Here is a 24,630-nt window from a genome sequence, read left to right as displayed (position 1 = left end):
AGAGAAAATTGTAGTAATACAGTAGGATAATAGTAAAGATTTCTTAATCATTGTATGCTAGTATTTATTTCATGTCTTGAATTTGATGGGTCAAATATCTCTCCTTTTATCTGTGTCTAGAAATGCTACTGAATCCTACTAATACCACTCAATTTGAGGCAATTTTTAAATAATTTTGAATCTGACGGCATCCATGGAAACTGAGCTCTAATCAAAATCAATATGTGCATGTGTGCAAGAAATTCCTCTGAATCTATATCATCTTTATTCTCTGAATCTATATTGTCTTTATTCCTCTCTACTTATGTATCCTTAATCCTTTACATGTAGTAAATTGCAGTGTATATATAACATTATATTTTCAGATTGTTACATTATAAAGTACATGAAGTATAGATATTTACCTTTGTATTAATCATTCATGAAAACCCTCCTCATTATTGTTTCTCAGTATAGCTGGGATTCACCTTATTAAAACAGTTTATTTATATATCAGTTTAAAACTTAAGATGTTCATTTAAATTTTTTTAGAAAAATTATTTTTTTATATTTTATTTATTTGACAGATAGAGATAGACAGTGTGAGAGAGAGAGAGAGAGAGAGAGAGAGAGAGAGAGAGAGACAGAGAGAAAGGTCTTTCTTCCATTGGTTCACTCCCCACATGGCCACCACAGCCGGCGCTGTGCCGATCTGAAGCCAGGAACCAGGTGCTTCCTCCTGGTCTCCCATGCGGATGCAGGGACCTAAGCACCTGGACCATCCTCCACTGCCCTCCAGGGCCACAGCAGAGAACTGGACTGGAAGAGGAGCAACTGGGACTAGAACCCGGCGCCAATATGGGATGCCAGCAACACAGGTGGAGGATTAACCAAGTGAGCCAAGCCCCATTTAAATTTTAAAAGCTATTTGGGGCTGGTGCTGTGGCACAGCAGATTAGCACCCATATGGCTGCCAGTTCGAGTCCTGGCTGCTCCACTTTCAATCCAGCTCTCTGCTATGGCCTGGGAAAGCAGTAGAAGATGGCCCAAGTCCTTGGGCCCCTGCACCCACGTGGGAGACCTGGAAGAAGCCCCTGGCTCCTGGCTTCCGATCAGCGCAGCTCTGGCCATTGCAGCCAATTGGGGAGTGAACCATCGAATGGAAGATTTCTCTCTCTCTCTCTCTGTCTGCCTCTCCTCTCTCTGTGTAACTCTTTTTTTTTTTTTTAAATCTATTTTGAGGTCTCATAAACAGGAACCCAGAAATGCTTTTCCAAAATGCAGATTATTTGCATTTTTTAATCCATGGACTTAGCTTTATTTCTGAAGCTTTTGACATTTTTGGTATGAACTTGAGTGTTTCTTCACAAATAACTTTTCATCTGTTTGACAAGTTCCTAACTAATCCTTTCTAGGAACATTCAGATAATTCAATCATATTTAAATACTTGGCTTTTGTTATCACAAATAAAGGAAATGAAAATAAGAAATATATCACATGTGGTGGACAATTTATCTCTTTTGGCTTTATTCTGTTTCAAGTATTTTGATAAATATGTATAAGTCCTCTGATTTAACTTGAAATTATATTTACTGAAAATCTTAAAAGATTTATTCTAAGGCAGAGAATAAGAGACAGAGAGAACACACATCTGTCTACTGGTTCACACCTGAAACACCAGCAATAGCTGGGGCCAGGCCAGGCCACATCCAGGAACCCAGGATTTAGTTCACAGCTCCGATGTGGGTGGTGGCAGGGACCCAAGTATTTGAGCCTATTTGAGCCTATTTGAGCCGTCACTGCTGCCTCCCAGGGTGTATATTCACAGGAAGCTGGAACCAAAAGCAGAATTGGGACCGAAACCTGGCACACCAATATGGGATGTAGGTGCTCTGAGTATCATCTTTTTTTTTTTTTTTTTGAAAGGCAGAGTAGACAGTGAGAGAGAGAGAGACAGAGAGAAAGGTCTTCCTTTTCCGTTGTTTCACTCCCTGATGGCCATTGCCGCCGGTGCGCTGCGGCCTGCATACTGCGTTGATCCAAAACCAGGAGGCAGGTGTTTCTCCTGGTCTCCCATGCGGGTGCAGGGCCCAAGAACTTGGGCCATCCTCCACTGCACTCCCAGGCCACAGCAGAGAGCCGGACTGGAAGAGGAGTAACTGGGACAGAATCCGGATCCCAACCGGGACTTGGACCTAGGGTGCCAACTCCGCAGGCGGAGGATTAGCCTAGTGACCCACGGCGCCGGCCTGAGTATCATCTTAACCACTGCAGCAAATGCCCACTTCTAATGGAAACTTTATCAAAATTACTTTTTTTTTTTTTTTTGACAGGCAGAGTGGACAGTGAGAGAGAGAGACAGAGAGAAAGGTCTTCCTTTTTGCCGTTGGTTCACCCTCCAATGGCCGCTGTGGCCGGTGCATAGCGCTGATCCGAAGCCAGGAGCCAGGTGCTTCTCCTGGTCTCCCATGCAGGTGCAGGGCCCAAGCACCTGGGCCATCCTCCACTGCCTTCCTGGGCCATAGCAGAGAGCTGGTCTGGAAGAGGGGCAACCGGGATAGAATCCGGCGCCCCAACCGGGACTAGAACCCGGTGTGCCGGTGCCACAAGGCGGAGGATTTTAGCCTGTTAAGCCACGGTGCCAGCCCAAAATTACTTTTAATAGTAATACTGAATGATTAGGTTTTAGTTTTTCTTTTCCTTTTGATGCATAGTTACCAATGTGTAATTATCATTTACTCAGTGGAATTCATATTTATTTATGATTTGCTATAATTAACAATTAAATATATTTACAAAGAAACTAAATATTGAAATTTTCACAATAATCACCCATAGAAGTGAGAGTAAAAGCAGAGCTATGGAAATCACATTTCCAGGGTGGCTGCTCAGTGCAGCAGTTAGGATGCTGACTGTGAGACCACATCCTACACTGTAGTGTCTGAGCTCCAGCCCCAGGTCCATTTTCAACTTAGCTTCTTGCTAATGCATCTGGAGGCAGCAGGTGATGGCTCAAGTAGTTTGGTCCCTGCTATGTATATGGCAGCTCCATATTTGATTCCTGTTTTTTTTTTTCAAGATTTACTTATATATTTGAGAGATAGAGTTACAGAGAGAGGGAGAGACAGAAAGAGAGAGGTCTTCCCTCCACTGGTTCACTCCCCAAATGGCCACAATGGTGGGAGCTAGACTGATCTGAAGCCAGGAGCCAGGAGCTTCTTCTGGGTCTCCCACGTGGGTGCAGGGGCCCAATTCCTTGGACTATCTTGTACAGCTTTCCCGGGCCATTAGCAAGGAGTTGGATCAGAAGAGGAGCAGCCAGGACACAAACTGGTGCCCTTATGCCATGCTGGTGCACAGGTGGAGGCTTAGTCTACTATGCCACAGCGCAGGGCCCTAGGTTGCTGGTTTTGATTCCCATTCTCATTCTCATTCTCTCTATCCTTGTCTTTCTAACTAAATAAATAATGTAAAAACCACATTTCAAAGCTGAATGCTCAGGTCACAATTTTTTATATAAGGCTGCTACTTTTCAATATAAAATTTAATTTGTGCAGGAAAACTTTCAAAGCTCAATTACAAAGTTACCAAGGTTCTATTCTCATTAGAAATCAAAATATAGACTTAAAAGCACTGGTATCAGTTTCTAAAAACTTTTTCGGGAGTTTGAAACCTAACTCATCAGACAGGGCTTCAAAAATATAGAACTTTGCGAAGTAGGAATTTATCCTGTTAACGGAGGGAACATCTGGGCAGACTTGGATGAAAGCGGAATGCCACCATCAGCTTATAATACAAGCCAATTCAGACGGAAAGGCGCGTCTCAAAAAAGAAAACCCATTTTGAGAATAAAGGAACATACTCAAAACCTACAATTTATTCTTAATGATGCTTCGTTTTTCATTTCCTTCAAGACAGCCTTCTACCCAGGGGCAAAAATTGACAGACGGGTCCTTCGTCCCTTCATTTGAGCCATTCCTTTCACTGTGACTCTGGGGCTAGACTGCACAAACAGGACAATAAATCAGAAGGAACAAAGAGCTGTGAAAATGGTGAGACAGAGAAGGAAGAAAAACATGCTGAAAAATTCCCTGGACAGGGCTCCTTAATAATTGATAAAAGGTATCGAGTTTGCTGAGTCCCGTTATACATTTTTCAAGACAGACACATTTGCTCATGGTTTTTCCTATTTTTAAGAAACACAGGGAGTACTGCTTCACGTTTCCTTGTGGAAGTTATAGTTTAGTCAATTTATTTGAAATTAGGACAAACCCACTTTGGTTTTAGACATTTATAATTCTCACACCGTCTACAGTCTGAAAACAATGTATGGTTTTGTTGGCTTAATGCAAACCATCATTTAAACACCATCTTTTCAAAAGAAAGCCTTTTGCTTTAGCCCATTATACTCTGAGTTGAAATCTTCTCCTTAGACAAATCTCAGACTTCCGAGATGAGCTTGACTTGCTCACTCCAAAACGTGGGTACCAGCACTTTTTAACTTCTTGACCAGATCTAACTATACTTTTTCTTCTCTGTGTCTAGAGAAGAAATTACAAGAAACTTAAAGATCATGACTGGCTTCTATTCAATGATGCTCGAACCTGGCAGTCCTCAGAGGCAGAACATGTCCAAAGAATTCCAGGACCGCAACTGGTCCGACAATATTTGTGGACAGAAAGTGAAGGGACACAGAGACAGCTCAGGGGGTTACGATTCCACATTCTGCCTCCTCTCAGTCAGCTGTCCATCTGTAAGGGTCTGACCCTCCACTGCCAGCAACTGTTGCAGCTACTTGTGCCAAGTTAGGATACAGCTGGTCACTTAAAGACTCAAACACAGAGGCACCCTCAGGCTTACCACCTTTTTTTTTTTTTTTTTTTTTAAGATTTATTTTATTTATGTGAAAGAGAGAAAGAGAGAGAGAAAGAGAATCTTCCATCTACTGGTTCATTCCCCAAACGGCTGCAACAGCCAGGACTGGACCAGGCTGAAGCTAGGAGCCGGAGATTTCATTCATGTCTTCCACGTGGGTGCAGGGGCCCAAGGACCTGGGCCATCCTCCGCTGCTTTCCCAGACGCCTTAGCATGGAGCTGGATTGGAAGTGGAGCAGCCGAGCTGCAGGCAGCGGCTTAACCTTTTATGCCACAATGCTGGCCCTAGGCTTAACACCTTATTTAAATGTATAATTTAAAAGTTGTATGCTTTATGTTTGCTGAAATATTACGGAAACTTTCTTCTAAATAACAAGACATGATTTAAATATTTACTTAATTATTTTGTTTATTTGAAATATGTCTCCGAGCTGCTGGTTCTCTCCTCAAATGCCTTTTTAGCTATGACTGGGCCAGGCAGAAGTCAAGGGTCAGGAATTCAATCTGGGTCTCCCGCATGGATGGCAGGGACCCAAGCACTTGAGTCATCACCTGTTGCCTCTAGGGTGCACATTAGAAGCTGAAATCCGGGACAGAGCTAGACTGGAACACAGGCTCTCAGCATGTTAACCACGCTAACTCAAAAAAATCTACTTTTCATCTGTATTATTTTTCCTTTTCTGAAAGCTTTTAACCACACCATGCCAATCTCTAAGCATTCTCCTTCCTGTAATCACATTCTCCATCTTCATACAACAATGCCCATTCTGTTACCAGATGTGCTGCATCTGAAGAGAATTGCTCTGCCTCTCCCATTTAGCCTGGAAACAGATTCGTTTACCCATCTTTAATACTTCTGAAGCAATTTTACATAAAATACTCAGTAATGATGGGCATAGCAATATTCAGGTGAAGCAAACATGATTTGTTTTTCCTCATTTATTTGAGAATCGGTCATGACTCTACAGAATGCAGTTCTGTTTTCTTTGGGGGTAAAATACTCTTTGTGTCAAAGAATAAATCATGGCTTCAAAAAGAAATAAAATGTTCACTCTATTAAAACACAAGTGTTATGCTAACATAGGGAGAGAGAAGGGACTCAGCACCCTTTCCTGTCCCTACTCCTGACTAGATTTGCTGCTGCTGCTACTGTCCTGGCCTCACCAGGGAGTCTAGATGAGGCCCTCCATACAGGTCAATGTTCAGGGCAGAGTCAGGCAGAGGGTAGGGGTGGGCCAGTGCACTTGAATGGCTAACTACCAGCACAGATGCATGAAACAGCAGATTACATGCAACTGAAACAATAATTCATGATTTTGGAGTTAGGTCTGAAGTAGCACAAAGTGCCAGAATTGAAAACTAGGCAAGACTAGTGAATTTACATGGACACTGGAGAAGTCAGTGCCTTGTGTTTCTAATGAGCATTCTCAAGGAAAGAACGCAATAATGCAGGTGGGGGCAATATGAAAGGAGACAATAATAAATGTAATAATGATTCCATAATAATGATAGACACATACTCTACATTTAGTATGTTTCAGGTACTGTTCACAGCACTTAGTGTTCCTTAACTAGTTTAATCTTTATAACAAACAATGAGTAGGTATGACATGAGTCCATAGGTATAAGAAATATAATAAATATCAAATAGTATGAATAAAAAATAAATCAATATCCAGATACTTTGTAGTCAAACTGCAGAACACCAAATTTTGAAAAAGAATAGAAAAATAGCCCAAATAAGATGCTACTAACAATTACACAGTTATCAGAGATTTTGAATAACAGAGAGAACACTTATTTTGATATGAAGGAAGGACATAATTATAAACTTGGTATGAAATATCCATTAACACTGTTTCCAAGAACAGTAGAGCTGTTAGTATAACAGTTCCAAAATCACACTATAACAGGGGGTTATAGCAGTACTTTAAGATAAAAACAGAGTATCTGCTATTAGCATTCTTTCACTAAAGGAACTTCAAAGTGAATGTACTCAAGGGGCAAGAAAATTCCTCCAGGGGCCTGCTCCATGGCACAGTAGGTTAATCCTCCACCTGCGATGCCGGCATCCCATATGGGCGCCAGTTCTAGTCCCAACTGCTCCTCTTCCAATCCAGCTCTCTGCTATGGCCTGGGAAAGCAGTAGAGGATGGCCCAAGTCCTTGGGCCCTGCACCCACATGAGACACCAGGAAGAAGCATCTGACTCCTGGTTTCAAATCGGCACAGCTTCAGCTGATACAGCCATCTGGGGAGTGAACCAACGGAAGGAAGACATTGTCTCTGTCTCTCCCTCTCACTGTCTGTAACTCTGATGTTCAAACAAATAAATAAATCTTAAAAAAAAAAAATTCCTCCAAAAAGCAGCTCAAGGGGCAAGAATGGTGAGAGACTGATAAACATTTAAGCAGATATTATCTTTATAAAGCAATAATAATACTTTCTAGGATTTGGATGCACACAAAATTAAAATACAACAATAAAAGAAAGTTCAGAGGAGTTAAATTGCTCCAAGAATCTCATAATTTCTGAGTAACAGTGAAGAATTATTTTGTCTGTTAGGTTGACAATTTCAAAGATAATAACAGAAAGATTAAAACTAGTATATATTACTCCCAAGTCAGTCCAAGGAAAAGATGAACAAAAAATCAGATGTAACATCACAACCCATTAAAAAAAAGAGAAAAGGCCAGTGCCATGGCACAATAGGCTAATCCTCCACCTGCGGTGCCGGCACACCGGGTTCTAGTCCTGGTCGGGGCGCCGGATTCTGTCGCGGTTGCCCCTCTTCCAGGCCAGCTCTCTGCTGTGGCCCGGGAGTACAGTGGAAGATGGCCCAAGTGCTTGGGCCCTGCACCTGCATGGGAGACCAGGAGAAGCACCTGGCTCCTGGCTTCAGATTAGCGTGGTGCGCCGGCCACAGCGCGCCAGCCGCAGTGGCCATTGGAGGGTGGGCCAACGGCAAAGAAAGACCTTTCTCTCTCTCTCTCTCTCTCTCTCTCTCACCGTCCACTCTGCCTGTCAAAAAAAAAAAAAAAAGAAAGAAAGAAAGAAAGAAAGAAAGAAAGAAATTATTAACGTCTTAAGCAGACAAAAATTTTGCAAGATGAAGAATTGAGCAACAGAATGTAAAAGTATGATTGAACAGAAATGAACACACTCTGCACCATTTAGCAAAACTTTCTAACAGGCAAGGCTCAATATTGGTTACCTACTGCTAACACATTTGTCCAAAACATAGGGCTTAGAACAATATGCATTTATTATCTCACACTGTGGTTTAAGAATTTGGGCATGGTTTAACTTAGTGCTCCTGGCTGAAGATCGCTCATGAGGTTGCAGTCAGGGTGTTGGCTGGAGCTATGGTCTCATTTCAACCTGTGGCTTGAGACATACATCAGAAAGATAAAGCCAAATTCACTCACTTTGTTGTGGCCCACATCCAACTGCCCCGGAGTTGCTGGATTCAGGGTTTCCTTTCTTTTTCAGTTGACTAACCCCTTGCCCTGTGTGCCTTTCATAGGCAAACTCAACAACTGGTTTACCATACAACAAGCAAAGGAATAGGAGAGAAAGGGTGAGTGAGAGACACAGAGAGATTATAGTTATTTTATGACATAACTCAGAAGAATTATCCATTACTTCCACCATGTTCTTTTGTCGGCAGTAAATCACTAAGTCCAACCCACCCTAAAGAGAAAGCAGGTCGACAAGGTATAAATATTAGAAAGTGGGAACCATTGAGGACCATTTGGAGGTTGCCTCGTACAGAACACAAGCACACTATACACTATAGTAGCTTAGGGTAGAGAGAAAAGCAGGATTCTAAGAGGAGTATGTAAGTTAGCCGCACGATTGTATTTGCACTGGCATAATTCTGAACTGGAGACTCAACTGTGGGTGTCCACTGGCTATACTCTCTGACTTTAAAGAAGCAGTATTTTATATATATTATACATATTATAAATATATATATAAGACATAAGAGATCACTTCTTTTTTCTAAAGGAAGATAGTTGCCATCTTCTGAAACAAAACAAACTCTACCTGTTTCAGACTGACCCTTGATACAACCAGTTTTCAGTGAAAATTAACCACAGCATTTCATCTGATTAATGAGTCCTGGGGCAGGTCGTTTCATTCCTGCACACCTCAGGTCCCCTATACAATGAAACAGTGCATTCTAATTTTCTCTATCTTTCAAGTGAAATGTTCATTAATTCATTTTGAAGAGTCATTAATTCAGCTCTTTAATAGCCTCACAATTTTCACACAAAATACATTCTACAAACTTATAAGTAGAAACACTATTATGTGGTATATTTGCTCTCATAAATTTAGGCACATGTAAGCTTTTTTCTTGAAGGGGTTAACTATAAACTAGACTCTTTGCCATAAATATAGTCTCTGAATGTTAGAACTAATGCAAACAAAAGAACTTGGCATTATCCTTTTGATATGCAGTACATCTCTGTCCCCTCCACCCCCTTCTCTGGTATTATCAGAAATATATTTTGATAACATGAATCAAGCTAATAACATTAGCCTATGACAGATTACCTGTCCGGATTGGCCCCATATGAAAAATCCTGAGTAATTAATTTTAATCCTATGATAATACTCATGAGACCATAAAACATTCCCTTTAATTTAAATACAACAATTTCCAACTTTCATATATGTGCAGTAATGAGATGGCAAAATATTTTACTGTGAAAAGGTACAATTACAAATACCACAACTGTATGTATATAAAATGTATACAAAAAACATACTAACTACTTCATTCATTTTTATTGTTCCTTTTGAGCTAAAAAAAGAGAAAAAACAAGCAATATACAGTTTGAGGCAAATAATCTGCCAAAAAAGAAATCATAAACACCAAAACTAATTTAAGGTTACCATAATATATTTATATAAAGTAGTAAGTAAAATCTACCTAAGTTACCCCTAACCTCCCAATCTCACTCTCCTGAAGTAACCAGTTTGAAGAATTTGAAATCTTTTTTAGAAATTTTCTGATTTTAAAAACTTACATGTGCTTGTACGCATGCAAAATATAATTTTTAAATGAAAGCATTTCTAATTATTGTCCCAGAAATTTGCCATTTCACTGTTTTTGTCTAAGACAGCCATTTTATAGGGTATAATCATTTTTTATTGTCTATAGTGATTTTATTGCTAGATATATAATAATTTTCCTATGATTGTCAATTAAAATTCTTATTATTCATTAATTTTTATTTGTTAATGTTACAAACCATGCTACAATTAACATTGACATAGGAATTATTATTCTAATTAAGATAAATTATTAGAAGAATAATATGTCATAGACCTTTATTAAAATTTGATTTAGTGCCATAAATGACCACAGCTCTCAAAACTTCTACTGAGAGGTCCCATTTCATAGCACTGCTGTTAAAGTGGCTATGAAGATTTATTAAATGTGGTCCTCAATGGAAGATCACAAATCTTAACTTTAATTTTTACTTGTTAATTCAATTATTGTTCAATATTAGCTAAAGTATTGATAATACATAACAACTTTAATTCAAATTGTTGTGGGCTCATTTGTGTCTAAACTGTTGCCTGTTACTTACAGAAGCATTCTAAGCACAGGCACAAATACAAGGTACAAAGTGATGAAGTTTATTTAAAAGATGAGGACAAAATAGACACCCATGGGCATTGTTCAGGAAAAGTGAGCCAGGAAGGGAAAGGAGAGAGAGATGTCAGTACCCTGCTTGCTCTGGGCCCACGTGAAGAGAGAGAAAGAGAGCTCCTTCCCCTTTGCCAGAGTTCCTATGAGCTTAGAAAAGGGAGTGGATACATGGTACTGCCCCCAGGTTCCAGGTAAGGGAGGTACACCTTGAAGGGGACATTTGATTGACAGGTGAGTAGGTAGGATTACATAGGGCAAGGGGAGGTGTGGCTTCCAGCTAGTGATCCTAAAAACAGCTACCTGCCTTATCCCAAATCATTATGAACAGTTGAAAATATGAAAGCTCATCTTACAAATATTTTATCTATCTCAGCATAAAAACTGTAATAAGCTAGTTTAAGTGTGTTTTTTTCTTCTCTAACAGTTTTGTATGTAGAAAAAATAATTTACTTGTTTTTTTAAAAAAGTAATGAGTAGCAATCATTTTAATTAATTGCAATGTGGCTTTTAAAAAGAGCTTGGGGCCTATTTAGACTTCCACATGAATATTATCAGCATGAGTGTTCTATTGGAGGTTACTCAGGGATAATTCATTTTTGACTGGTTATTCGTTTTTTGTTGCAACCAGCTTGTCATTTGAATATCCCCTGCGGGTGGGTAACCTAACAACTTCCTCACTCTGCTGAGTAATCAGACTGGCAGAGCCTGTAAGCTCTCTGCCCACCCAGGCTGGGAAAGGTTTGCATTGTGGTAGAAACTCAGTATTTACTCACTTGGAAGACACTGGTGGAATTCGAATATTCTCTTCATTGTGTCCTTTAGCAGGGCCTGGAAGATCTGTCATCTAAGCAATGCTGACAAACATTGCCCTTCTTGGGAGATCTCTGTTCTCCCATTTCAGGAAGAAGAAAACTTAGGGGTATTCATTGGCACTCTCTTCCTTGCTATCACAAACCTAAGGTCGGAAGATTTTCAGAAAATCCTATGCATGAGGGCTTTATCGTGTGGTGCAGCCTGCCTTCTGTCCTCCCTAGTCTGTAGCTCCAGAGAGATCCCACTCTGGCCCCACAGAGCCTACACAGCTGAATGACAGCCGCAACATGAGCAGTTTAGGTTTGATGTTCTGGGAATAAAGAATTCCACTTCCTACAGTTATTTTTTTTTTCTTTTATGGGGAGAAAAAGAAACAACTTTTCCCAAAATATTTGGTTTTGGCTATTGTGAGCTCTTTTTCCAGTGCAAGTGCCCACATTTTTCAGCAAGCTCTGTGGCTGCCCTGCAAGTTTTTCTCATGGATTGAACCAGCCAGTCTCCGTCATGTCTTCTGGATACTGGAAAGGAAGTGGTCAGACTCTACATTTGCCTCTCATGTTCAGCTGGTGACATCTAAAGTGTTGCAGGCGTGGTGCCTGATGGCATTACACGGGTCATGGCTGGCCTCCTTGAAATGGGGACATAGGTTCAAATCCAAAGAAATAATTGACTTATCACATGAAGGAGTTCGAAAAGAATTCCTGTTCACTCTCTTAGTCCTCAGAAAATGTCAGTCAGCTGAGAGACTGCATCAGTAGCGTGCACAGTCAGATGAAGTATCCTGAAGCCAACCCTTTACAGAATCAAAGTCTTTCACAGAAACGAACTCACAGGTTTTGGTGCCTGCATTATTTGGGATTCTGTAGCGACACAGAATTGCTAGGTTATGCATATGGGTATGCGGAGAATTTATTAGGAGGTTTGGCTCATGTGATTGTGGCAGTGAGAAGTCCCTCCACGGGTGGTCTGCGGGCTGGATGTCCTGGGATGCTGGTAGCACCGCTCAGGCCAAGTGCAGGGGCCTCAGGACCAGAGAAGCTGAGATGTGGGACTCAGAGGTTGAAAAGCCCGAGTGCCAGCAATGGCGCCGCCGCTGTGGTCCCAGAGCCCGAAGGTTAGCAGCTGACATCTGAGACAGGAACGGAACGGATCCCAGCCCTTCTCATTTTGCCTCTCTACATCTCCAAACCATTGATGATGCCCACACACATCAGGGCTGGGTCTTCCCACCTAGTGCACTCACACTCGTATGCTAGCTAATCTCAGTTGGAAACACCCTCAGGCACACTCAAAGTTATGCTTTTCCAGTTTCTATGTATTCTTTAACCTAGTCAAATTGACATGGTAAAATGAACTATCACTGTGCCTAGAGCCATGGCTTCAGGTTATGGAATAAATAAGCAAACCTAAGAATTTCTTGCAATTAATAATCTGTTCTCCAGACTGGCCTTGTGGTGCAGTGGTTAAGCTGCCACCCACAATGCCAGCATCCCATATGAGTGCCAGTTCGAGTTCCAGCTGCTCCACTTCTGATCCAGCTCCCTGCTAATGTACTGGGAAAGCAGTGGAAAATGGCCCAAATATTTGGGCTCCTGCCACCCACATGGGAGACTCAGATGAAGTTTTAGGTTCCTGCTTTTGGCCTGGCCCAATCCTGGCCATTGTGGCCATTTGGGGAGGGGACCACTGGATGACAGATCTCACTGTCTGTGTCTCCCTCTCTAACTCTGCCTTCCAAAGAAAGAAAGAAACCTTTAAAAAAAAATCAGTTCTCAGCCAAGAATGGAACATCGATCTCCACTTGGGAAGCACTGAGTTAAAACTGTAAAGTAAATGAAGGCGATTATCCAGAGATCCTAGAGGAAGGAGCCAAACCAGACCAGGACACTATTTCTTGAGCACACTGGGCAAGAGTTATCACCAGTTCCTTTGTGAGGAAGATGGACACTGGATATCAGAGTCCACTTGACATTCATTTATTTTCTCTTTCATTTCTTTCTCTTTATCCATTTATTGAATTAGAAAATAAATTGGGATAATTATCAATATAATATGTATATCCAGGAAGTCTTATTAATTTTCTCAAGATCATAGTATCTCAAATCATAGACTATATATTATCATGGATATATATTTAGCTGGGGAAACCCTACTTACTGGAGACAAAACTATGGTGCCAATAAAGCATGTTCAGAGCAGCCTTAACCCCAATAAAGACTTTTTTTCTGTATTAGTGTTCTACATATTGACTTATGATTACATTTCAATGACAAGAGAAAAAGTATAATCTTTTTCAAACTTTTATTTATTTATTTAGAAGGCAGAGCGAGCAAGCAAGCATGAGCACAGGCCACCCATCTGCTGGTTCATGCCCCCAGATGTCTACAACATCAAAACCTGGCCAGACTGAAGCCAGGAGCCCAGATCTCAGTCTAGGTCTCCCAGGTGGGTGGTAGGGACCCAATAACTTGAGCCTCCCAGAATGCATGCTAGCAGGAAGCTGGAATCAGAAGTGGAGCCAGGGGGCCAGCCCTGTGGCATAGCGGGTAAGGCCACTGCCTGCAGTGCCAGCATCTCATATGAGCACTGGTTTGAGACTCGGCTGATCCACTTCCTATCCAGCTCTCTGGGATCCAGCTCTACTGCTTGGGAAAGCAGTAGAAGATGGCCCGGGTCCTTGGGCCACTGCACCCACATGGGTGACTCAAATGAAGCTCCTGGCTTCTAACTGGCACTACTCTGGCTGTTGCAGCCATTTGGGGAGTGAATCAGAAGATGCAAGATCTCTCTCTCCCTCTCTCTCTCTTCTTCCCTTCCTCCCTCCACCTCTCTGTAACTCTTTCAAATAAATTAATCAATTAATTTAAAAAAAAAAAAAGTGGAGCCAGGACTGGTACCCAGCCATTGCAATATGGGATGTGGCTATCCCAAGCAATGTCTTAACTATTGTGCTAAACACTTGCCCCCCTAAAAAGTATAATGTTGAAATATCTGAAAGCATTGGTTATTTTTACTTCTTTACTTTTCTAAGTTCAATATATACAGGGGGCAAAAAGTTTTGTCTAACTTAATACTACTCAAGAAATTTTAAGCTCAGGCTGATGCAGTAGGTCACATTTTCAAGCAAAAGTAATATCCTTTGTTAACACAATAGAAATTGTTATCTGCACCCAGGCAAGTGGCTATAATTATTGGATAATCACCAGGTATAATGAAGGTATCTAGGCTCATGGGAAAAAAAAAACAAACCTGGTGTCATACAAATGAAGAATCTTATTTTTGAAAAAAACATCATATTTGTATTAAATATTTAATATGTTCATCTATCAAAATACTAATTTAGTATTTATGGCATCTTTCTTGGCAACTGAGGATCTAGCACCACCTGCAGGCAAAATATACTAATTTCATTTGGATACAGAAACAATTTTACAAAACCTAAAAGGGAGGTTGGAATTATCTCAGCACTGATAGATAAGGGTATTCTTACCAAAAAAAGAAAAGAAAAAGAAAAAAAGAAAAAAGAAAAAAAAGAAAAAAGCTGTCGTGTTCCACACCAGACCGCCTGGGTTTGATTCCCTTCTCCTACTCCTGACTCCAGCTTCCAGCTAGTTCAGACTCTGCGAGGCAGCAGTGTCTCAAGTGATTGGTCCTGTCACCCATGTAGAAGACCTGAATTTAGTTCCTGGCTCCCAGCATTAGCCTGACCCAGCCCCAGCCCTTATAGGCAGTTGGGGAGTGAACCAGTAGATGGGAGTGCTTTCTTTCTCTGTCTCTCAAATAAATAAATTTTAAAGTGTGTTGGAATGCCATGTAGTTTGTCTTCTTGTTCTTTGAAAGCATGCCATTTGAAAGTGGCCATTGAAAAGCTAAGCCTATATGCTGAAGTCTTCCACAGTGTTGTAGGAAGGACCCATTCTTTTATTTTTACTTTAATTTTTTGTTAATTTGAAAGGCAGAGAGACAGAGATAGAGAACTCATCCATGTGATTATCCACTCCCCAAACGTCAGCAGCCAGACAGATATCCAGGGATGAGTTAAGCTGAAGCCAAGAGCTTGAAACTCCATCCAGGTCTCCCATGTGAGTGGCACGGACTCAACGATGTGAACCATCACATGCTGATTCCCAGGGTGTGCATTAACAGGAAGAAGTGAAATCAGCATATGAGAGAGAGATCTATACTCCCATGTTTTAGCAGCTCAATTCACAATAGCAAAGGTATGGAATCAATCTAAATGTCAGTCAACTGACAATTAGATAAAAAATAAAGAATATGTGATACATATACATAATGAAATATTATTTTTCCCCAGAAATTTTTAAGGAATACAAACTTTATGCATTTCATAATAAAGAATGAAATCCTGACACCTGCAACCAAATGGATGGTATGAGAGATCATTATGGTAAGAGAAATAAGCCAGACCCAGAAAGACAAATATCACGTTTTCTCTTATTTGTGGAAATTAATGTATATAAAGATTATGTGGCTATCATATCATCTGGTATAAGTTATAAATATTGCTCCACTGAATCATACCACATACATGACAATATCCCCTCCTTCCCCAATATTATGCTCATTACCATGAATCCTTCACTTGGTGATACTAATACCTGTTTTCAAGAAATATGTGTATGTATATAATGTCTGCATATGGGCTGAATGTGGCAAAATATTAAAATTCTTAAATTTTAGATTTTAAAGATTCCTAACAATTATATACATAAAAAAGGAGCAGTTAGAACTCAAGCCCCAGCACCATGATATGGGATGTGAGCATCCCAAGCACATCTTAGCCACTGGGCCAAGAGTGGGCCTGTAGCCCCTCAGTGCTCAGTGCAGTTGTCATGGTAATGATGGACCACAATCCTTTCAGAAGCCTACAGGGATGCTTTAATTTTTTTTAATCTTAGGTCAGAAGAAAAAAAAACTCTTGGATCAAATAAAACCTTTTAATATATGATGTTAACTACATTCATCTTTGCATCAGCCCTATTATAAAACAGAAGTTTTGCCATTGCTAAATGGAGGGAGGGGATTGTCAAGCCGAAAGTGCCTCTGGCCCACCGGGGCCGGGCTGCCCTCACTCAGGGGCTGACTGTTGAATGCTGCGGAACTACACGGTGAGCATGAGGCACAGCCAACTTAAGCCTTGGGAACTAGAGCAGAGTGTGGCTCCCACTGAACTCTCAAATTTTAGCCTTCTTATGCCTGCTTCTGTCATCTTCTTCAGCCTAATTCTTACTAATTATATGCCAGTTGATTTAAAATTTATGTTCAGTGATGTTACCTTGTTTCAAAGTGACATGTTGTTTAATTATTGATTTCTCAAAGTAAATTCTTTAACCAGAGAATTTAAAAAGACCACCATTGAATAATCTTAAAAATCTGAAACCCAAATGGGGAGCCCCAGTGATCATTCCCTCAGTTGGTTCCCCTGATTTGTTTTTAGCAACAAAACCATAATAAAACCCAGGTGTTGTGCATTTGTTAGGCGATGTCATGGTGCAGTAATTATCATCTTATATTAATTTTAAAATTATCTACCAGTTCTATGAAATAGAGATCGTATATCCCCATTTTACAAATGAAGGAATGAAAATGCACAGAAAGGTTCAGGCCTCGGCACAAGTTCACGTAACTGAGAAGACAGAGCCAGGGTCTAGGACTCAGTTAAAACCCAGATGCACCTGACACTCGGGCCTCAGCCCAGTGTGTCTCCCTGCTCTCCCGTCTCTACCTCTGCTTCTCCTCATATACTTAACAGATGCCTTGGAAGGCACAGATGCAAATTTCAGAGCTCAAATCAAACAGGCTACCAATTCATAAATTCTTCTCGAAATGTGTTCCTTTCAAAATGTTTTTGTCCAATAAGTTAATAACCTGAAAGTTTTATCGTGCATATTTTCATCCATCAACCCATAATGTGGATTGAAACCATAAATAAGATACTCAAGTAGGATACGTTAACAAAATTGTCACGTGGTCTTGAGCCTTTAAATATTCTTCTAAATAGGTGATATTATGCACTTGAGAAGAGTGAAAGGCCTTGGTATCAGATGGACATGCTATCAGATATGAGGCTAACCCCTGCAGGGTGTAAGCCCCATGATATTAGATTTCAACAATTAGAATGATCTGGGTTTCAGTGCCTTTATCTGTAAAACAAGAGTAAGTCTCTAAAATTTTTTCTGAATTAAAAGTGATTAATATTGGTTAAAATCCCTGGCAGTGTGCTCAATAAACTTAGTTTTATTTTCTCTAATTGAAAGTCTCTTAACTGAACAAGATGATACTCCTACCTTTCATAGCATTTTACTGAATGACTTACGAAAATGAGACGGGGGGTCATGCTGTGGCATAGCAGGTAAAGCCGCCACCTGAGGTGCTGCCATCCCATGTGGGCACCAATTTGAGTCCTGGCTGCTCCACTTCAGATCCAGCTCTCTGCTATGGTCTAGGAAAGCAGAAGATGGCCCAAGTCCTTGGGCCCCTGCACCCATGTGGGAGACTCAGAAGAAACTCCTGGCTCCAGATCCGCCCACTACCTGCCACTGTGGCCTTTTGTGGAGTGAACCAGCGATGGAATGTCAGGGTCTCAAGTCCGAGGCTGGCCCCTGACCAGCAGGGGCCAGTACAGACACCCCCCAACTAGGCGAATGGGAAGGGTAAGGTCCACGGGTGATGAACACACCACAAGCACCTGTGAGTTCTGTCGAAGCAGGAACCACTCTATTGAGGAAGCGCACAGGCTTCTAAAGCTTACGAAGGACATGCGCAGTAGGGGAGCCAATCAGCAAAAAGGTCATGCAGGCACGGGTGGACCACGCACAGGGGCACCTTAAGCAAGGTATAGGGATCACGCACTGTCCGATCTCCTACTGTTTAACCACAGCGGCCGCAGGCACGCCCCCAATCATCTGCCAGGCGCCATGTTGTTAGGGACTATTTTAGGCAACGCCCAACATTTCCATGATATCTCTCTCTCTCTCTCTCTCTCTCTCTCTCCCTCCCTCCCTCTCAAATAAATAAATCTGTAAAGGGAGGGAGGGAGGAAGGAAAAGAAGCGGATGTTAAGTGAAGACATCATCCTGCCTAACAAGTCTTTTGATAGGCCTATCTGTTCACATGGGTTTAACTTACCTGCCTGCCTTAAATTTAACAAAGAACTCCATCAGCAACCATAGTCTACCTAGAATTACCATAGTTTCTCAAGAACAGTCACTTACTTTAATTTCAGTATCACACAAGTCAAGCTCTGGAAACCATGGCGTACTGGAACCTTTCTGCGTTTACAAGTGCCGCATGTCCAGCTCAGAACAGGAACTTCCCCCCAGCCTGACAGATGAGCCTGTCGACCTCGTTACTCGGCGCCCTGATGGTGGGGAATTGCTCAGGGTGGGAGCTCACCCAACCCTCACTTCTCACTACCCTGGGAGATCTGGCTTGCTCAGGACTTCTGAACATAACGACGTGTCCTCTAGTCAATGAGGGACGATTATTGAAACTGAAAAATCACCTGATAGATCTGGCGGCCACACTGGATTCAGGAAAATCAGTGAAGGACAGCACTAGGCAAAGAGAAGATTTGCAGAGGTGCCAGGGAAGATCATCTATGGAGCTCTGCAAAGAGAAAATTCTGAGTGGTCTCTTTTCTTGATTGCTTCCAGTTGCCATTAAACCCAGCTTCACTTATTATCTTGATCGCTATGTCCTTTAATTAGCCAACCTTTTCACTGAGTTAAATTGGACAAAACCCCTCACATTGATGGCTCCCACCTGGATGCGGTGTTTTGCACCACAGTAGGACTATTTAGGATAAAACCAGAAAACTCTTTAATACCATCTGAGCTTCTACAGGCAAGCTCCAGGCCAGTCCAGGCCACAGCAAATATCAACACAGAGTTTACAGTGTTAGGTGTGCAGGTCCCTGTGAAGACGACTGAAGACGGGCAGAGGGGAAGGTGCAGGCAGGAGCTCGGCCCCAACGGCCGTTTTTGCACCTGTTCTCTACGGTTAAGGGGCGAGTTTTGTGAATATTAGTGATTTCAGCACACCTCTTTTTCAATGTTATTATAAATGGTTCCTCTACGTCACCAGACAAGGAAAATGTGTTATGTCTTAGGCAGTTTTTAAGATCACTGTCAGATTCTTACTACAAACAAGAATTGAGTTGATGTTTTTAGTCCCATTTGCTAATGCTGATTGGAAATATTAACTGAAGCATCTATTTGCATAAGAATTATTTGGTGTATTCCACTTCAATGTGCTCTACTTCACTTTCTATAAACAAAACTCTATTCCACTTTTTAAAAAGAAGTTTATGAATGCTGCCTGTTACTTCTTATTTATACACTATAATAATGGAGATTCACAGTATAGTATGTATCCTGTTATATTTTCTGCCTCTGAATCTCATTTTAGAAGTAACTGGCTTGGCTCAAGTGCTTGGGCCCTGCACCCACATGGGAGACCAGGAGGAAACCGCTGGCTCCTGACTTCGGATCCGTGCAACACGCTGGCCTTGGCGCAGTAGGTTAATCCTCTGCCTATTGCGCCGGCGTCCCATATGGGCACTGGTTCTAGTCCCAGCTGCCCCTGTTCCAATTTCACTCTGCTGTGGCCTGGAAAAGCAGTAGAAGATGGCACATATCCTTGGGCCCCTGCACCCACGTGGGAGACCAGGAAGAGGCTCCTGGCTTCGGATCGGCGCAGCCACCTGGGGAGTGAACCAACGGACGGAAGACCTTTCCCTCTGTCTCTCCCTCTTACTGTCTGTAACTCTCTCTCTCAAATAAATAAATATTTTTTAAAAAATGAAGTAACTGGCACACATAGCATAAGGAATAATTTATCAAGTAGCATAAAAAGGCAAAATATAAATTTGATTAATACAATTAATATACCTGGTTTAAGCTCCCACAATACTTTAAAAAGAATCATAAAATTATAATGGTGTTTCATAACACTGATATAATACATACATGTCTATATTTCTGTTATGGGCCTCAAATAGCCCCAAGGAGTTTTAACCCTAAATTTCAGATTTCATCCCAAATACTGCAATTAGGGCAAGCTTTATAATTTGTAAATATAAAAATAAATTTATAATTGTATTGAAAAGGAAATGATGCTTTAATATTTTAGAATAAAGACTACTTGGCATCCTTTCAAGTTCAGGGAAGTGCTTTAAATACAGAATCAAAGGAAAGATAAGAATACAGGGTAATTCAAAAAGCTCATGGGAAAAGAAGATAAATTTATTTTGGTGCAAAAATTTTAAAATCCAAGCATAGTTTGTTCATAGCATACATTTTTCATGAATTTTTTGAAGATCTCTCATATTTGAGGATATTTCATTTCAAGGGTAACACGAATAATCACAAAACAGCCAAGCATATTAATAAGGCAAGGTCTGTTTTAATTATATTTGGGCAAATATTTCTAATGCAAATATTCAGTTATATATTTTGAACTACTTTTGCTTAAATTCTTACTCTATCCTTGAAGTATTTTCCAAGCAGATTTTGAGTAATATTTTTAATTGACATCAAAATATCATTAAGAATTAAGCAAAAAAGTACATTTTTTCCCCATGAACTTACCAAATTACTGGCTTTTCTAAACTTAGATTATACTTCTAAAATATTACTTTCATTTGCATGAGTCATTAGATTTCATAAAGAGTGGTTTGTGTAAAATCTGTAAACCATAGCATTTCTTCATTATTAGTATATAGAGGTCCATTAAACATATTATAAATAGATAGTCACTGATTAATACTTTAATTGCATCTTGAGATTCTTGGTGTAGAGCTATGAAACATGTAAAAATTTAATGTATTAGTTTATGCATTTCAGAAGAAATCCTTGAATTATAAGTTTTTATCTACAAAAAGTTTACAGTGAAAATCCATTTATTAAGGCAATGGATAACATTGCTTAGTTTCACACTAAAACAAAAGTTGGAAACAAAGTTGGAAAATGAGTTGGTGGAAAAATTATATCTGTTTTCACACCTGGGATTTCAATATAACTATTAACTTTATCAAATTATTCAATTTTTTGTGTGTAGGATACCTTTTTTTCTAGTACTCATATGTTCAAAAGAGTTTAAATTTTTTTAAAAGATTTATTTATTCATTTGAAAGGCAGAATTGCAAGGAGAAAGAGAGAGAAGGGGAGGCAGAGAGATCTTCCATCCACTGGTTAACTCTCCAAACTGCCACAAAGGCCAAAGCCAGGAGCCAGGAACTTCCTCTGGGTCTACCACGTGGGTGCAGGGGCTCAAGGACGTGGACCACCTTCCACTGTTTTCCCAGGCACATTAAAGGGAGCTGAATCAGAAGTGTAGCAGCCGGGACTCAAATTGGTGACCATATGGGATACTTGGTTGCAGGCCACAGCTCTGCCTGTTATGCTACAGTGCCAGTTCCCAAGAGCTTAAAAACTTAAGTACACATTAAGTGTCAAAGATTTATTTTGAATTTGTATTTCTGAATTTTTGGTGATGTAATACATAGCAAAACTTGTTATATCCTCTTTAGCAATCTTTTTAGTTGTTTGCATGCATCTCATAATTACATTAGGAACATAGCCATTCTTCTCACCATACCTACCTTCCCACCCCTCTTCCCTCTCATGTTCCCTGTCCTGTTTTTCACTAAGATCTCTTTTCATTTAACTTTATATACAAAGAATTAACTCTGTTCTAGGTAAAGAGTTCAAGGCTTGGTCTAAGAAAGAAAAAGAAAGGGTGGGTAGGGGGGGAACTGTTCCTCAACAGTCCAGACAAGGGCTGATCTAAGTTATTGCATCACAAGGTGATTTCACTTTTTCTCCTTCCTCTTTTCCCTGCCTTCCTCCCCCTTCTTTCCTTTTAGAAACTTAATTTGTCTTTAAAGAAGGACCCAAAAATGATACATCTTTTGCAAGCTCTTAGACATAACTATAACTCATGAGACATAAGAATATTCTCCATTTATTACCCTAAAAGGGGACGGAGGTCTTGCATGGTGAGTTAGTGCACAGTGACTCTTATTATTTAACAATTACGCATGACATCAGATGCCTAGACTATGGAAGCCTTTTGGATCCACCAGCGTGACAGGCTATAACCAAAGTGGAAGTTCTCTCCTCCCTTCAGAGAAAAGTACATTCTTCTTTGGTGGCCTTCAGCAATCCTTTAAAACTAAGTTCCTTCCAGCAAATATGAATATACCTCAAAAAGCCTGTGGAAAATAGTTTTGGTTCAAAAATTTTTTAAAATCCATGCAAACAAGAGGCCTTCAAAAGGTTTGTGAAATCTGTATTATGAAAGAGCTATGCATGAATTTCAATTTTTTTGCATATATTTGATTCCATTTTCATGTAGTTTTTGAAGTACCTCATATCAGATAAAATCTCTTTAAGTATGACATTGGATACTAATACTTAAAAGAGCTTCATCAAAGTTGGCAATAATTATATTCTAATTATGTAATGCATTATCTTATAGTTTAGAAATCACTTAGTGCAGGAGCCAGAATTGTGGTGTAGCAGGTTAAACGCTGCCTGCAATGCCAGCATCCCATATGAGTGCAGATTTGCATCCTGGCTGCTCCATGTCTGATCCAGCTGTCTACTAATGACCTAGGAAAGCAACAGAAGATGGCCCAAGTGCTTGGGCTCCTGCACCCACATGAGAGGCCCAGATGAAGCTCCTGACTTTGGCTTGGCCCACCCCTGGCACCTGTGGTCATTTGAGGAAGGAATCAGAAAATGGATGCTCTCACTCTCGCTCACTCGCTTGCTCTCTTTCAGTAACCCTGCCTTTCAAATAACTAAACAAGCAAACATTTTTAAAAGGGATGACTAGTGTTTAATCTTGCTGCTTAAAAAAAAAAAAAAAGAGCTCTGGGGCCGGCACCGTGGCTCACTTGGTTAATCCTCCACCTGCAGCACCGGCACCCTGGTCCCAGTTGCTCCTCTTCCAGTCCAGCTCTCTGCTGTGGCCCAGGAGGACAGTGGAGGATGGCCCAAGTGCTTGGGTGCCTGCACCCACATGGGAGACCAGGAGGAAGCACCTGGCTCCTGGCTTCAGATTGGTGCAGTGCGCTGGCCGTGGTGACCATTTGGGGGGTGAACCAAAGGAAGGAAGACCTTTCTCTTTCTCTATCGCTGCCTGTCAAATAAAAAAACAAAAGAGCTCTGTACATTTTTATGACTTAAGATGGATATGGAATAAAATGTGTTGAGAAGTTTGAAGTCAAATATGAAATAGTAAGGAAAAGGAATATTTAACCCAAACTAATTGGCAATCATTTGTGTCTCTCAGGCAAAACTTTCAATTATATGTGTATTCTCTGTTGACATTACTCACTTCCCCAACAATCCATGTAATTTAATTTTGCTTTTTTAGGCACCCACATCCACTTCTCTTTTGATATTTATAGAAACATTTGGTTTTGAAATCATCTCTCCTGATTCTAAACATGATATTTTTCATCAGTGAAAAGTGATGGCTTTGGTCTTGAGCAGTGTGACAAGCAGTGAGGTGCAGACCTTGTGGCCATGTCCCCTGTTAGCTCACTGCTGACCCCACTGCACCACTGCCACAGGAATTCTCTGTTATGAGCTACCCTGTGTTAGAGTTTCCGAGGAGAAAACTTGGCAGAGTTGGAAGACAGAAAAAAGAGGAAGCTGTCATTCTGTTCAGAGGTGCTGACAGCTACAGAGACGTTTGTACAAAAACATTCACAGTGGTTTTTTCAGCAAATTTTTGAGAATGACCTCTTTGCTGAGACAATTAGTGGTAGTTTTTGCAACTTCTCAAGTATTGTAGCAGCCTCAGGAAAATGATCTGTGGGTGCCTCAGGCTGACATCTTCAGTGTTAACCTCTCTGTCCGTCAGCAATTGCTTTCCTGACCTCCACTGCCCGTTCTCATCCTAGATTCTCCCAACAGTCGTCAAGTCCCTAACTCTGCACTAAGCACTGTATATCTGCATTAAGCAGCAACTGGCTTCTGTTATGCTGACAGAGCCCTGATAACACAGACATAGTCACAGGTTGAGAAAATATTCAGTTTATTAAAAACTGAGTGTCTAGAATATCAGATATAACATCTCAGTATGTAAATATCAAATCTCATTTCAAGGTCAAACTTAATTAATTACATGGATGTTTCCTTGAATGACAACTATACTTGATCTTAGCAAAAAGGCTGAGAAGCGATCCTTGAATAACAACTAAGTTCATTCTATATTTGTTTCTTCAATATTAAAAATATTTTTTCAAATAAGCATCAAGA

General features: G+C 40.6%; 1 protein-coding gene across 1 annotated transcript in view; it reads right to left on the bottom strand.

Moving 5' to 3' along the window:
- Window positions 1-19,255: 19,255 nt before the first annotated feature.
- Window positions 19,256-24,630, bottom strand: part of VWDE (von Willebrand factor D and EGF domains) — a 78,166-nt gene continuing 72,791 nt past the window's right edge. Inside the window, 1 exon segment of the mRNA XM_062178552.1 lies at window positions 19,256-19,351. Coding sequence (XP_062034536.1) covers window positions 19,256-19,351 — 96 coding nt within the window.

The sequence above is a fragment of the Lepus europaeus genome, chromosome 20, assembly GCF_033115175.1.
Source record: "Lepus europaeus isolate LE1 chromosome 20, mLepTim1.pri, whole genome shotgun sequence".
NCBI lineage: Eukaryota > Metazoa > Chordata > Mammalia > Lagomorpha > Leporidae > Lepus > Lepus europaeus.
This window is presented reverse-complemented; position numbering and strand designations above follow the sequence as displayed.